The 14,356-nt window shown below is 33.5% G+C and overlaps 1 protein-coding gene across 2 annotated transcripts in view; it reads left to right on the forward strand.

Moving 5' to 3' along the window:
• Window positions 1-825: 825 nt before the first annotated feature.
• Window positions 826-14,356, forward strand: part of LOC138697556 (acidic phospholipase A2 PA4-like) — a 176,941-nt gene continuing 163,410 nt past the window's right edge. For both annotated transcript variants that reach the window (XM_069822905.1, XM_069822896.1), the window contains exon 1: window positions 826-961. In XM_069822905.1, coding sequence (XP_069679006.1) covers window positions 956-961 — 6 coding nt within the window. In that variant the 5' untranslated portion in view covers window positions 826-955. The remainder of the gene's footprint in view (window positions 962-14,356) is intronic.

Genomic DNA, 14,356 nt, shown 5'->3' on the forward strand with positions numbered 1-14,356 from the left:
TGAGGCTGAACTTAAAATAAATGTTGGGACTAAATTGGCAGTGGATATTAAAACCACAGTCTAGTATATACAGTCACGAAGCTTGAGTTGTTGAGGGTACTAGGAACAAAAGATTGTGCCGGTACTATTTCGCATTGTCTGTGATGAGGCGATAGTAGCGATCCTAATGGTTAGTAACTATCTATGGTGCATATTCCCTACGTATTGAGCTTCGTGACTGTATATACTAGACTGTGTTAAAACGGCGAACTTCTCTCACATAATTTTAAAAGTGGGATTGCTAAATGGAAGAAGTTAAACAGTTCTGTTATTTTGGCAGTTTTTTTTATAATAAAAACAATAGTATTATAGTCTTAATTAAATGACCTACCTTAGCTAAAGAAGTCTTCATTAAAAAAATATTTACTGACCTGCCCCTCATAAACATTCAAATAAGGAAATGTTTATCAAAATTTTATTCGAAGTGGAAGCGAAAGTTCTAATGACGTTATGGATATTAACATCACGAAGTCCATTCCAAGACAATCAGAAAGTACTTATTTCGATCAGAAGCACACTGACACAAGAAACGGAACTATCTAGATGTCCTCCATTCCCTCATGCCAGAAAATTTCATTACCACCTTTAACAAGAAGTATTTAAAATTCAAGGCAAGTAGACGCGTGAAGGAAGAAACGTTTTCTCGTTCTTCGTCCCTGGTAAATGAATCTCATTGTTTGACAGAATGGTTATCACTATTGCACCGAGAGCAGATGGTGGGGGAATGCCCGCACGTACGACACCTGACGCAAAGGTTGCATGGCGCACGACGGGTGCCAGCTAATCGATTAATCGATAGAAAGAGGAGGCACAACCCACATCAAGTATCCCTTCAACAGTACGTCCTCAGTCGGGCTCCGGGTCGCACAGGGGAAGTACTACAGTCTAATCATTGGTTACTCCACCACAAGCAGACATGAAGGTACGTGCAGTCTACTGTACTGTGTGTTATGAAGTGTGCCGCTTTCTACTTATCACTCTGTTCCCGATGCATAATTTCTAATTTTTGTTCCTTAAACAAACGTCTAAAATTGTTTTTAAAAAATCTATGTCATTGTTTATATCGCAAGGAATATAAAAAATTGCGTGTATTTTGTAGGGACGATTATTATATACGATAAATGTTTAGTGTAGAATTAACTATCAAATTGAAACATACACACTATTTTAAACATAAGAAAATTATAGCATGCATTTGCATGGAAAATATAATCGTATGTTGAGTCTTATTATTAATAGAAGTTTTAAAATGTGCATTCTATCGAATGTTTTAATACGGAAACATCTTAATATACAAATTTATAAAGAAGAAAGTCCGTTAAATATTACGTCATTACAAATCCTAGATGCACTGTCACTGTCAAATTTATATACCTAAGTTATTACAAGCCTTCATATATTCGTGGTATATTGCAAGAAGAGTTATTTCACATGTCTAATTTTTTAAGTTATAAATTTTAAATTTATTATTTTGGTTCAGCATCACTTACCATGCGTCTTATAGTAGAGAACAAATTGTTGAAGTATCAAATCACTCTAAGGTGTTTATTCTGTATAAATGAAGAAATTTTGTCAATAGTATTATTCCATTAATTTGAGACAAAGCAATTCCTTAACGATTATGCCATTATATTCTCCTCAGGAGTTTTGATTATATGTATGTATATTAATATGGCTTCCCATATTCATGACATAATCGAATTGGATTCAAATGAAATAAATGCACATTTTTTTTAAATTTTATCGACCATTCACCGACATTTCTAAAAATACATTATTCTCGAGTAGGCTATTCTTATAGAGAAACAATTCAGGTTTTAAACTATTAATACTTTAACTATGTTGAATAAAAAGAAACAAATTTGAAAGTATAGTAGCTTATATAGCGCCTCGTCTCTTAATTGTACTTCAAACTGCTACAACAATTGAACGGTTCAGAGCCATTGTGGGCCAAGCGCCATTTATTAAAAACGGAGAAACAAGGGTTAAAGTTAAGTGAATACCACAGTTTAATGAAGATTGATATAGTCTATCATTTAGTTTTAATGTGTATGCCTTATATTATTTGCTATATGTTGCCATTGAATTATGGTAATAACGTCATTTTAACCCTTGCTTTCTACGGTTTTAGTAAATGGCGCTTGGCCCACTATGGTTATGAACACTTCAATTTTAATTTATAATCATAATAATTTTATGTTTGCTATTGATGTCTCTATATACAATCATTTGTAGATAATTTTCTGAATCAAATTGATCGCTAAAGCTTGTCAAGTGCAGCTCTGAATTTCGAGCAACCAAATAAAATAAAAACAAATCGCATAATTATTGGTTATTAGTTTAGCAGTGATTACTGTTATCGTGTACACAGCATATAACTTTTATTTTTTGAGAAAAAACAATTCATTCTTATAATGACTATTACACTTTTACCACGTCACACTAATTTTGACCAATAAAACGGTACGAAAGGACGTCTTTCAATCAATCATGCTGCTTATCGCACAATTTTATCTCGTCCCTAGCATTTGTTTATTTTTATTACTATCCTAGCATTTGTTTCTTTGTTTGCCAACATTTCAAACTGAACTGGTCTGGACGTCAAAAAACAGAAAATTACAAACCACTCCAGACGATGCACACCACTTTCAAATATGACTCGCATTGGCATTCAAGAACAAACATTAATAAAGATCACTGGTCATAGCTATGCATCTTCCCTGAAACCCTACTTACAAATAAATGAAGAGCACCAGTCGGAAATCCTGAATAGGTTGAGGGATACACCATGTAAATCAACGAGTTCACTTCTTTTACGCACACGTCCAATATAACATCAACTGAACCACCAACCACTAAACATTCAAATTTGAAAATTGTACTTTCAATAATTGTTTCTTTTAAAATTATTCATGTTAATTTTTTATTTCATCGTCGTTAATTAAAACGTTTCTTGTTTATTTCATCATCCCTAATTAAAACTTTTCTAACACTTGTTTATATTATTTAGGTTTTGTTTGTTACAGCTTCTGCTATATGATATTATGGATAGTCACGTATCAGAGGTTGTTTAATACTAAGATTTATTGAAAATCGTGTGTCAAGTGACGTTAATTACTGAGATCCGGATGATTTAAGTGGAATGAAAATGTTTTAATAAAAATGTAACTGAATCAACAAAGCCTTCTTGACTATTAACCGTCCACAGAGTTCAATGAAGATTCCATAGTTGGCACAACTGATAACAAGAAAACAGCTAATTATAAAACACTACTGCCATCTAGCGTAATGTTGAGATGGTACAATAATACATTTGAAGACAGTTGTCTTTTCGTAAGTCAATTAATATTTAATTGTACTGGAGTACTTTGTTACTTCTAACCTTTATATACTTTCTTCTAATCGTGTAATAATCAATAAAATGCCACTCGAGTTTTAATTTTCTCTAGATAAATCAAAACCTCTAGTGAGATTACTGTTGATAATACTTCAGTCAATTTAATATTATTGAGTTTGTGGATTTGTGTAAGAACACTGTGATTGGTTGTAAATATTTCTGATCGCGGAGAATTTGCACTCTATGTCATGCAGACTTTCGTCTGGGAATGATCTTGTTTAAATTTGACCAATTACCAATTATAATATGATTAAAATTTAATGTACAATTTGCAGTAATACAGGGTTTCCGATCTCTGGAAACGAATTTTGAATGACGTCATGTGCGTCAGGAGTCCACACGACAGCTGAACTGTGGTGAGAGGTGACAGACCAATAGTGAGTGATTTCCTAGTCAGAGCGCACGATGTCTCACAGCAGCAACCTCCAAGAAAATCGAGCCTTTTTGGGAGGGGTACATTTTGCCAAGTACACTTAGGCCTATGTTAAAATAATAGAAGCCTGCAATAAACGTGATTTCGTTATTTTCAAGGAAAGCATCTTCTGTGTACTTAATAAGATTGGGGTCCACATCTGTGGAGTAACGGTTAGCGCGTCTGGCCGCGAAACCAGGTGGCCCGGGTTGGATTCTCGGTCGGGGCAAGTTACCTGATTGAGGTTTTTCCGGGGTTTTCCCTCAACTCAATATGAGCAAATGCTGGGTAACTATCGGTGCTGGACCCCAGACTCATTTCTCAACCATTATCACCTTCACCTTAGTGAGACGCTAAATAACCTAAGATGTTGATAAAGCGTCGTAAAATAACCTACTAAAAATAAAATAAGACGGTAAAGCTCGGATGGGATTAATTTGTATCATCTTCTGGCGTGGTGCGGCTTGTGACGTGGGGTGGATTTGCTTGCTTTCCTCCCCCCCTTTGGAATTAATCTCATTCGAGCTTTGCCAGTCGTATTAAGCACACAGAAGATGCCTTTCTTGGAAATAACGAAACCAGGTTTTTTCAGCCTCCTATGATTTTCACGTAACTGTACTTGGCATCGGAAAGGGTCGTAATGTACCCCTCCCAAAAAGGCTCAATTTTTTTGGACATTGCTACTGTGATACACCATGCACTCTGATTTATGAGATCACTCACTACTATTCTGTCACCTCGCGCCACAGTTCAGCTGTCGTGTGACTCCTGACGCACATGTCATTCAAACATCATTTCCAGAGATCGGAAACAACCCTGTACTGCATTCATACAGATCAAATTTATAAATTTATGCAGAAATAAAATACTTGTATGATCTCCTTCATTCTTGAAAACTTTCAATGTGAATTAAATAACAGATTACATATATTTATTCATTGAATCTTACGTAGTTATTAAAAGTTATTACACAATATATTATAAGTTACAGTAAATTAAAAGACAGCATTGAAATAAATGTTTTAAAAATATCATAATTGGGATAAAGTAGCGACTACATAATCAATACCTGCTTTAAATTATGTATGCAAAGCACGACAATAAGAGCCAAAGATATAAAACGGTTAGAGGTCGCTCAAATGTACTTTTTATATTCTTGGTTAGAGAAACAAGAAGACGTAAGATATTCGGGAAGAGCTGGGAGAAACAAAATAGTGTAAGAAATACCAAGCTTCCGGAAAGAAATGAAAAAAAAATTGTGGTTAAAAGAATATAACGTTATGGATTCCCGCAGTAAGCATTTCTTTATAAACTCAGAAGTAAAAGACACTTAAGGCGTAGATGGAATGTTTAAAAAAACATGACTACTTTAACAAAACAAGTTCACAGACATAGATTAGGAGCGGTTCAATGATTCATACCTTGAATAGGAATAAGAAGATATACGAGTATAGTTATTGATTAACATTTTAAATAAGCTATGATTCTGAAATAATTTATTACCAATATTTTTAAAGAAATTTCCTCAATTTATTAAAAAGTGCATTTCATATCGTATTAATGTACAGACTTGAACGACAATTACAACAATATCCACAATTTAATTCATATTTCTCACTGTTTATGATTTGTCGCACTGTTTTAAAGGGAACTTTCAGTAATTTATGTCCGTATTTATACATCAATAACATCAGTATGAATGTTTCAAGTAGCACTATACAAACTATCGAATGCTAGTTATGGTATCGATTCCCGCGGCAGTACGAGACTGAATAATTTACGTCGCCTTTAAGTATCCAGTGAATAATACCTTATATAGCTCAGAATATGCTAATTTTTACGCTGTTTTCGATATACTGTACAATCAATCTCACAGTATATTACTTCAAATTGTTTATTTCTGGCCACGTTGCGCCTTTATAAGGGCCTTAAATGGGGCTTATTAGTGTAATTCTAATACAAAATTGTTATAATAAGAAACGCGAGTTTTACCTTCAAAAAGTAGCTCCTTGATTGTAGTTCACTTCTCTCCATGGATACTGAACACGGCATTTTAATTTTCTTATTGTTTTGCGGATCATTTAATTTCCATCTGGGACTCTGATTTTATTACGAAGATGTAATTGAAACGGTGAGTTCAAAAACACATTTCATCCAGTTATGATAAGAAATGTCCAAATCCACGCTCCTAACAGATATTTCGAGACACTTGAAATATTCAGTGATTTCAATATGATCCCAAATTCAGGACTTGGTAGCTTCAAGAAAGTGCAACGAATGTTTCAGTTCGGGGACATTCTTTCCTACCTTGTGACCAGCATTTTACTGTCATTGAAAAAATTAAAAGAAATGCTGAGTCCATGAAAATGTATCAAAGATGGATTCATTTAGCTGAAAAGGAATTTCCTATTTATGCTGCAAATGGTAATGAAATAATTGATTTCAGACTGAATTTAAAATATTAGTTTTTAAGGGCAGTGTCATAAAAAAAAAGTTTAGTATAACAAAATAAAAGCGATTCAGATTCAGTAGGGACCATGTTGATGAAGTTTATGTTGATACTACACTGAGTAGTATCATGTAATATTTCAGGGTATTGAAACCTAATGCAAAACCTGTAATTCCCTCCAATAAAGGTTACAAATGACAGATTTTTGTAAATGTAAAGAAATTGAATGATGTGAAATCTTTGATGAAATTCTTACACAATGACGCTGTGAATTACATTCAGTCACTTGTTCGTAATAGTGATAATGTTAATGAGGATGGAGATTATGACCATTAACAGGTCAGTTTATAGGCTTCATGTTTCTGTGTAATTTTCTACCCTTAATACACTAATTAACATCTATATAATATTGAATTAAAAGAGAGGGACTATGAGAGGATAAATTTAAAAAGTATCCAACACGTGTCCTCATTCGGACTGAAATAAACTGAGTATGTGAGCTCCAAGCCTGTAGGCCACTTGTCTCACTCCGGGGTACACTGCTCCACTGAAGAAACTCTGCTCAATGAGTTTCTTTTATGAAAATGTGAGGGATTTCCAATGTATCTCAAATCCACAATCTTCAAATGTCGTTTATTGCACAAACTGATACAAAACTTATTGAGCAATTGATATATCATTCTCAAATATAATACTTGAAAAATTAGGTTTTTTTGTTTAAAAAATTATAGATTTGTATAGTTTTTTTCACCTCCTGAAAATTTTACTACTCTGGACTTGGGGAGTTTTTGAACTCATCGATTCAATTACATGTTATATCCATTAGGGTGACATTAACTCAATTTAACACGACGGCCAAGTTCAAAAGGAAAAGCACTAAAAATTTATAGTTTTGGGAAACCTGCATTTTAAAACTTCATGTTGCTATCAAAGGAGCGTTCAAATTACTCCAAATTCTGTCAATGATGTTTTATATATACTGTAAGTTTCAAATTAGAGTCTGTTAATTGAAATTTTCACAGCTACATGAAGCTTTAAAATTAAGTTTTTGAAAACCTTAAATGTTGTGCTGTTTTCCTTTTGAATTGACCCGTCAATAGGATTACCAAAGTTTAGCACACTTATACTGCCGTATACATATTTTATATCATTAAATATAATAATTTTTTTCCTAATGACATTAATGGACTGAAGGCGGCGTTAATATTCCACTGTGAATTATGGCGTGTAGTGGTTATTCATGAAAATTGAATGGAATCTAGTTTTGCTTCGTAGAGGCGAAAATTTTCTTCACATCATTTCGTGAAATAGATTTATATATATATAAATGATCCTTGCTACAGTCTTAGATCAGGCGGTAGCGATTTGAATCGAGGACTGAGAGGCTACGGTCGGACGTGGGTTCGTATCTATCTTGGACAAATTACCAGATTTGATTCTTGTAAGATTTTTCCCCATTGTGAAGCGAATATCAAGTAATTTCATGGCGAATTTTCGGAGTAATCTCTCCACAATCTATCTCGCTATCACCATTTTCAACGACCAGTGCAATAAATGTCTAGGTTAGGTGCACCAGGTGCAGAGAAATAAAATTATATGAGGCTAAGTTCAGGATCGTTAATGTCGTAAATAGAGACCGACACAATATCAAACAAATCTTGCCAAAATATGAAATTTATTTCGGTAAAATCTGAAATGAGTATTTAAATGCTAAAATATGTACTTTGCAAAACTATATGGAGCATGTTTACATCATTATTTACAAAATAAGACTTTGCAGATTAATAGTCTTGTCTATATAATATAGTACCAAATAAAATACAGGAAATCTGCGTAATTAAACAGATTTCCGGCATCATAGCATTCATACCTGAATGCAAGAACTAGGTAATTCAGAATTTCAGTTAATACTGTTTTATACGATGAAAAACCCATGAAATTTAAAAAGACGGGACATTAGGTAGAGCAGTGGTCGTCAGCACTCTCTGAAATGTGCAATGGGTACGCGGTGCCGTCCCGTGTGCACTGTCGTGCAACAGGGAGAGATAGAGAGCATACCCGCTAGCAGCTACGAGAGCACTATAATGCACTGCGTTTTCCGCGGGAAAGAGGGGCTAGCCCCAGCGTGCTCTGTGCTGACGACCTCTGAGGTAGAGGTTCAAAACAATACTTTACACCTATATAGGCATAAGTAGACATGGAAACACTGAAAAAAACTTTCACTGGATTCGAAAGAATGAGCATAGGTGAAATAAGAAGCACTCATTTTATTTTGGCTTCTAGAATTCATTGACCTTATAAGTTCCGTGACTGTAAGAATTTTGAAATTTCACTTGTCCTTAGGAATCCCGAAATGTTGTGAAATGGTTTGCTTGGGTTCTTCAAATGTTTCCTGGAAAACAATTATATTTTTTTCCTTATAATGTATGGAAAGCTCTGTTATGTGAGAGAAATGTTAACTTACGGATGGAGAATTCGTAAAAATATAAAGACTATGGACATTGTTTTATGAAATATGGAAATTATACTAAAATATTGTAATTTATTAACATTTTTTGCCATTAATTGCATTCTGCATATCTTCAATCCTGAAAATACTTGTTCACATACCGCTAGCAGCTATAATTTAGAATACAAAATTTGTATTTGCTTGTCGTTAGTTATATATTTGTTACCTTTTTCGCACTTGGATTGTGATCTTAACATGACTGGGCTACTTGGGAATTTGAATTCTTACCTATGTTTGAAAATAATGTGACAGGAAAATACAACTTGAAAAACTGTAGTGGAAAATGGAAATTAATATTTTAATTGTAGTTAGTTTACCACGCTTTCTCAACAGCTATGGTTATCTAGAGTCTGAGTCAGTTGAAAGTGATAATGCCAGCGAAATGGTATTTGGTGAAATGAGGTCGAGGATTTGCTATAGATTGCCTGGCATTCGCCTGACGATTAGGGTCAACCTCGGAAAAAACCCAACCAGGTAATCAGCCCAAGCGGGGATCGAACCCACACCCGAGCGCAACTGCGGATCAGCTGGCCAACGCGCTACAGCCTGAGCTACGTCGGTCGCTCCCAAATTTCATTATTTAACATTAAAGTATAATTATTTAACTTTTAGAATTGGATCTAATTAAGCACACCTACATTTTGCTGTTAATAATAATAATAATAATAATAATAATAATAATAATAATAATAGCAAGAGGAGGAGGAAGGCAGAAAATACGAAACTGAATAATGCTGGGTTTGCAGTGAAAGATCTGCTCTTTGGCAGAACACTATGAATGAATGAATTATTATTATTATTAGTATTATTATCATTATTATTATTATTATTATTATTATTATTATTATTATTAAATTACTTTCTGTATTGATGTTATTTATATTTGTTATGTATTTTTATACTGGTTGAAGGGAAGAGAATAGCCTTAACTCTCGCAGTAACAATAAATCATTTAAATAAATGAATAAATAATTTAAATTGTAGGAAAGGTGATAGTAGTAGTGTCTATTATATGATTATAAAAATTATAGAAAGATTAGAAGAAGTTAAGTACTTTAATAGAATAAAATATTAATTGACTTACTCAAATTCTATTCCATTAATGTTAGTTTCACCAAAACGTTTGAACGAAGCCGCCATTTTCAGCTGACTATATATGCGGTAAACAAATGACGATCGCAAAGCATATTTTATAGTACCGTAAACAATTTGCAGTTTGAAATGTTGGTAAACAAAGAAACAAGTGGTAGGGAGTGATGAAAACAGAGGAGAGTATATAAATATTAGAAGAAATAAAGTACACTATTACAATAAAATAGATAATAAATGACTTACTAAAATTCCATTTCACTAATGTTACCTTCACCAAAACGTTTGAACGGAGCCGCCATTTTCAGTTGACCAACTACGAGGGGAAACAAATGACGAATGCAAAGCATGTTTTATAGTACCGTAAAGAATCTGCAGTTTGAAATGTTGGCATTTAAAGAAACAAATGCTAGAGAAGTGATAAAAATAAACAAATGCTAGGGAAGTGGTAAAATTGTAGTGATAAACAGTCATAATTGGTTGAAACACGTCCTTTCGCACCGTTTTATTGGTCAAAAGTAGTATGACGTAGTAAAAGTGTAATAGTCACTATAATGCATCGTGACGTTAACTGCAGCGCAAACAAGATGCAAGTGTTCCCTGATAGTACTTGTGACAGCGCTACAGCCAACATGATGTCACCACAGTCTAGTATATACAGTCACGAAGCTTAATACTTATTAAATATGCAAACGTAAACAGTTGAAATATGCATCCATAGATAGTTGCTCACCACCAGGATCGCTACTGTCGTCTCATCACAGTCTCTTTCCCTAGCAGACCATAAAATGTATTGTACTTTCGATATCGTGTTCTTTTGAAAAAATTAACACCCTCCTTCCACTATTTAAATATGAAATACATAAGGTTTATATATTATTTTCATAAAATATATATTATATTCTATAAACTCACCTTTCTGAACCTTTCGGAAGGATAACTATAACCTGTTTTTCTTATAATTTATAGTACTACAAACGTCTCCTTGTCCCATATTATTATTATTCAACTTATTGTATTTTAGCCATTTACACTTATTACAACCGATAACGAACTTTTCACAAAAATGCGAAATACGGCACAGTCAATGCGTTTTGGATCTAGATCTTCGGGTTTTCTATTTCAGTGTATGGAGCTCAGTGAAATATTATGTTACAACTTTAGTGCTTATCATTGTTAAGCTTTATGTGGTGTAATGTGTTATAAGTTCCGTTTACGTCTTGTTGCATAATATGTTGCAGAAATAATTACAAAACTGTGTTATTTTAATGTGAAGAGAATTTTACATGTTAATATAATCTGTTCGCGTCAACATTTCAAGTTTAGAATGGAAGCTATTTTGAGGTTTAATAAAAAAGAATTTATATTGGGATTTCAATTTAGCACATCTACCTTCCTTAATTTTAGACAAAATCTTTACCATACCACTCCTATGAAATTAGTGTAGGCCTACCTACAATTGTGTTAGGTACTTCATCTCTTAAGTAGTAGAAACATACAATAATTCAATACTCAATTTTAGTATTAAAATACAGACAAATTGAATGTCCGGGGTATCATACATGACATTATGCTTAATTATAATGTATGATTGCGAATTTAGGAATATAAGTTAAATATAGTAAACGTAACCTATAATTTTCATATGAATGACAAGACATTGGAGATCACTAAATTTAGACAGAAAGGGGCAACTGGTACAGTAAACATAACATATAATTTCGACATATCTAAATATCCGTGCGGTGCAATTGAAAATTATTGAATCGTGCATAAATGAATGTACAAGAATTTCGTAATATTTAATCGAAATAAAGGCAGGTATTACATATACGAACAACGTAATTTTCACATCATAAATAATATTACATCTTAACTCGCAAGTAAATTATATCTGAAGTGTCTCATAATCATTGTTTTAAATTTTATTAATGGAATTACACTACATTTTAGAGAAACATATGTTACTGTTTATGCATTCCGACTAATTTATATGGTTGAAACGCCGCCCTTCGTGATCGGGTTAAGCGAGTTACATGGTAGTACTCACAGCGCTCCAAGCGGCTAGCAACTATCGCGAGATTTGCAAAAAATCACCCCAAGCTTCGTGACTGTATATATTAGACTGTGATGTCACGTCAATATAGTCTATGAACAGCTAACCTTATCTCCGTACACCTTGGGCCAGAATACGTCGCTAGTTATAACAATATCTGATGTTGCATATATCTTAAAATTCAAACAATCTATTCAAAATCAGTCACTTTTTCTAAACTCCAAGCTTTGTAAGCGATGAACAAAGGAAGTGTTTTCACCAAAATATACTCAATACCAGTTTATTTGAAAACCTCCTACGATGGGAGCTATTATTGAATTCTTGAAATGAAAAACTGATTGGAAAATTGCGGGTCAAGAAAACCATATTAATAACACGTGTAAGAAAACTCGCAGTACTTATCATGCAGTGCCCCTATCCCGTCTATTTATAGGCTCTGTATATGTCAAGCGTGTCTACATTGGTTCTGCAGTCACGGAAAAGAAGAGAGCTATCATACGACCTTTCATTAAGCCGCACCACATATCAGTTTGGATTAATCACAACATGCGGATTCTCGCTTCCCTAGATACTGGAATTGTATTTATTGACTTTTCCTGATAAATGGAAAATTGCCTCGCATGAGAAGCACTCATGATTTAAGTGAAAGTTTTCTTCGTCAAGTTTTACCAACATTTTCGGCCGTGATTAGCTGTGTTGTTTGAATTTTGTATGCTTGCAGACGTTGTCTTTTGTGGAAAACATACTGAGATGAAATTGGAGTGCCAAATTTGCTTGCTGAATTTATTTTCTTGAGCTTCTTATAAACGAGGTTCGAATAAATTCAATGTCTTTTTGAGAAACTTTTCGCTTGGAATACTTACCTGTTTTCGACAACAAACCTGCTGTTTGCTTAAACTTTGTATCCCAAGCCATTGTCTTATGTTCAAGAATAGTATCGTGCCCTTGGAGGTTTAACTCCCGGAGAAACTGGCGCCGTACTTGCTTAACAGACTTTTGTTTCTCCTAACCGAAGAACACTCCCGAAGCACTCACATGGCTGTAGCTTTATACGTAGAATTTATTAATAGTTGTAGCTTCATATAATTTATTAACAGATTGTTTATTTTTAATGTTGTTACTAGGGAGGGAGCAGGGTAATTTGAGTATAGTGGGGTAATTTGGGTATAAGTTAAAATTTGTTGAACAAAACTTTACCTAACCTTCAGACACATGCCAATTTAATATATGTTGTCTATTTCGCAATTGTCTATCTTAGAATGTTAAAAATTTGTGTTGATCACACGGATTCAGGAAAAAAAAAGTTTTTTTTTGTTGTTTTCTTTTTGTTACCAGTCTTTGAAATGACGCATCATATTCAAAGTAATATTTTTGGGGAACCAGCTGAGATACAGTAACTAATGTATATATGTGTGTACATTACACATATTTAGAACATGTTTGTAATAAATTTACTAATATATCAATAATTTGTTAGTAAATTACAATTTAAAAACGTGGGGTAATTTGAGTATAATTATTTATAGGCTAATAGGTAACTAATTCAGTTTTCGTTTCAGGTCATGCCACGTTCATAAATTATGGACTGATGAAGGATAAATAAATATCCGGTGTTTTCTATCCCTGATATTATTGGGAGATATTTCAAGTTTACAAAATTAAGGACTTCAGTATCGGCTGAATTTTTTTATCTTGTTAAGTCTAACTGCAATTTTTAAATGTCTACCTAACCTCTGCATTCTATTGTAAGATACATTAACCTATGTTTGGAAAATTTGTGTAAGGAATTTAATGCATGTTTTAATTCAATAATATATATTATGCCCATATTTCCTCATCCATGGCGTAAATTGAGCAGAGTTAAACTTGTGGTTATTAGTCAGTCAGTCAGTCAGTTAGTGGGATTTAAGAAGGGCGCGTCAGCAACCATGGCTATTTGCGCCCTTACCTAAAATTGTTCACAAAACATGAAACACAATGCAATAATCAGAATGCTAAAAAGAACTGAAAACGATGTCACAGTAAATACGAGATACACAAATAGAGCATCAACAAGGTGATTCTTAAAATTCATAAAAATGAGCAGTTCTCAGAACCTAGCTATTATTCAGAACAAACCAATAAAATAATAAAACAAGGCCATCAGAGATAAATTGTGTAGCACATTTCAAAAGAATAACATTTTATGAAATATGATATTGGATGTAAAAGGTCCTAAATGTCAGATATGCAAAATATAAATGTAAAAGAAATATAACCTCCGGATATAAATGGTCCGAAGCTTAATAAAAAAGGGTTAACAAAAAGCTAAGTGACCCTGTCAAGTCCAGTATTCGATAAAAATCTCAGAACTGCATTTGCACAATTAAAATCATTTGCAACAGCGTCACGTAGAGTCGGACGAA

This window comes from Periplaneta americana, chromosome 1 (assembly GCF_040183065.1).
Source record: "Periplaneta americana isolate PAMFEO1 chromosome 1, P.americana_PAMFEO1_priV1, whole genome shotgun sequence".
Classification (NCBI taxonomy): domain Eukaryota; kingdom Metazoa; phylum Arthropoda; class Insecta; order Blattodea; family Blattidae; genus Periplaneta; species Periplaneta americana.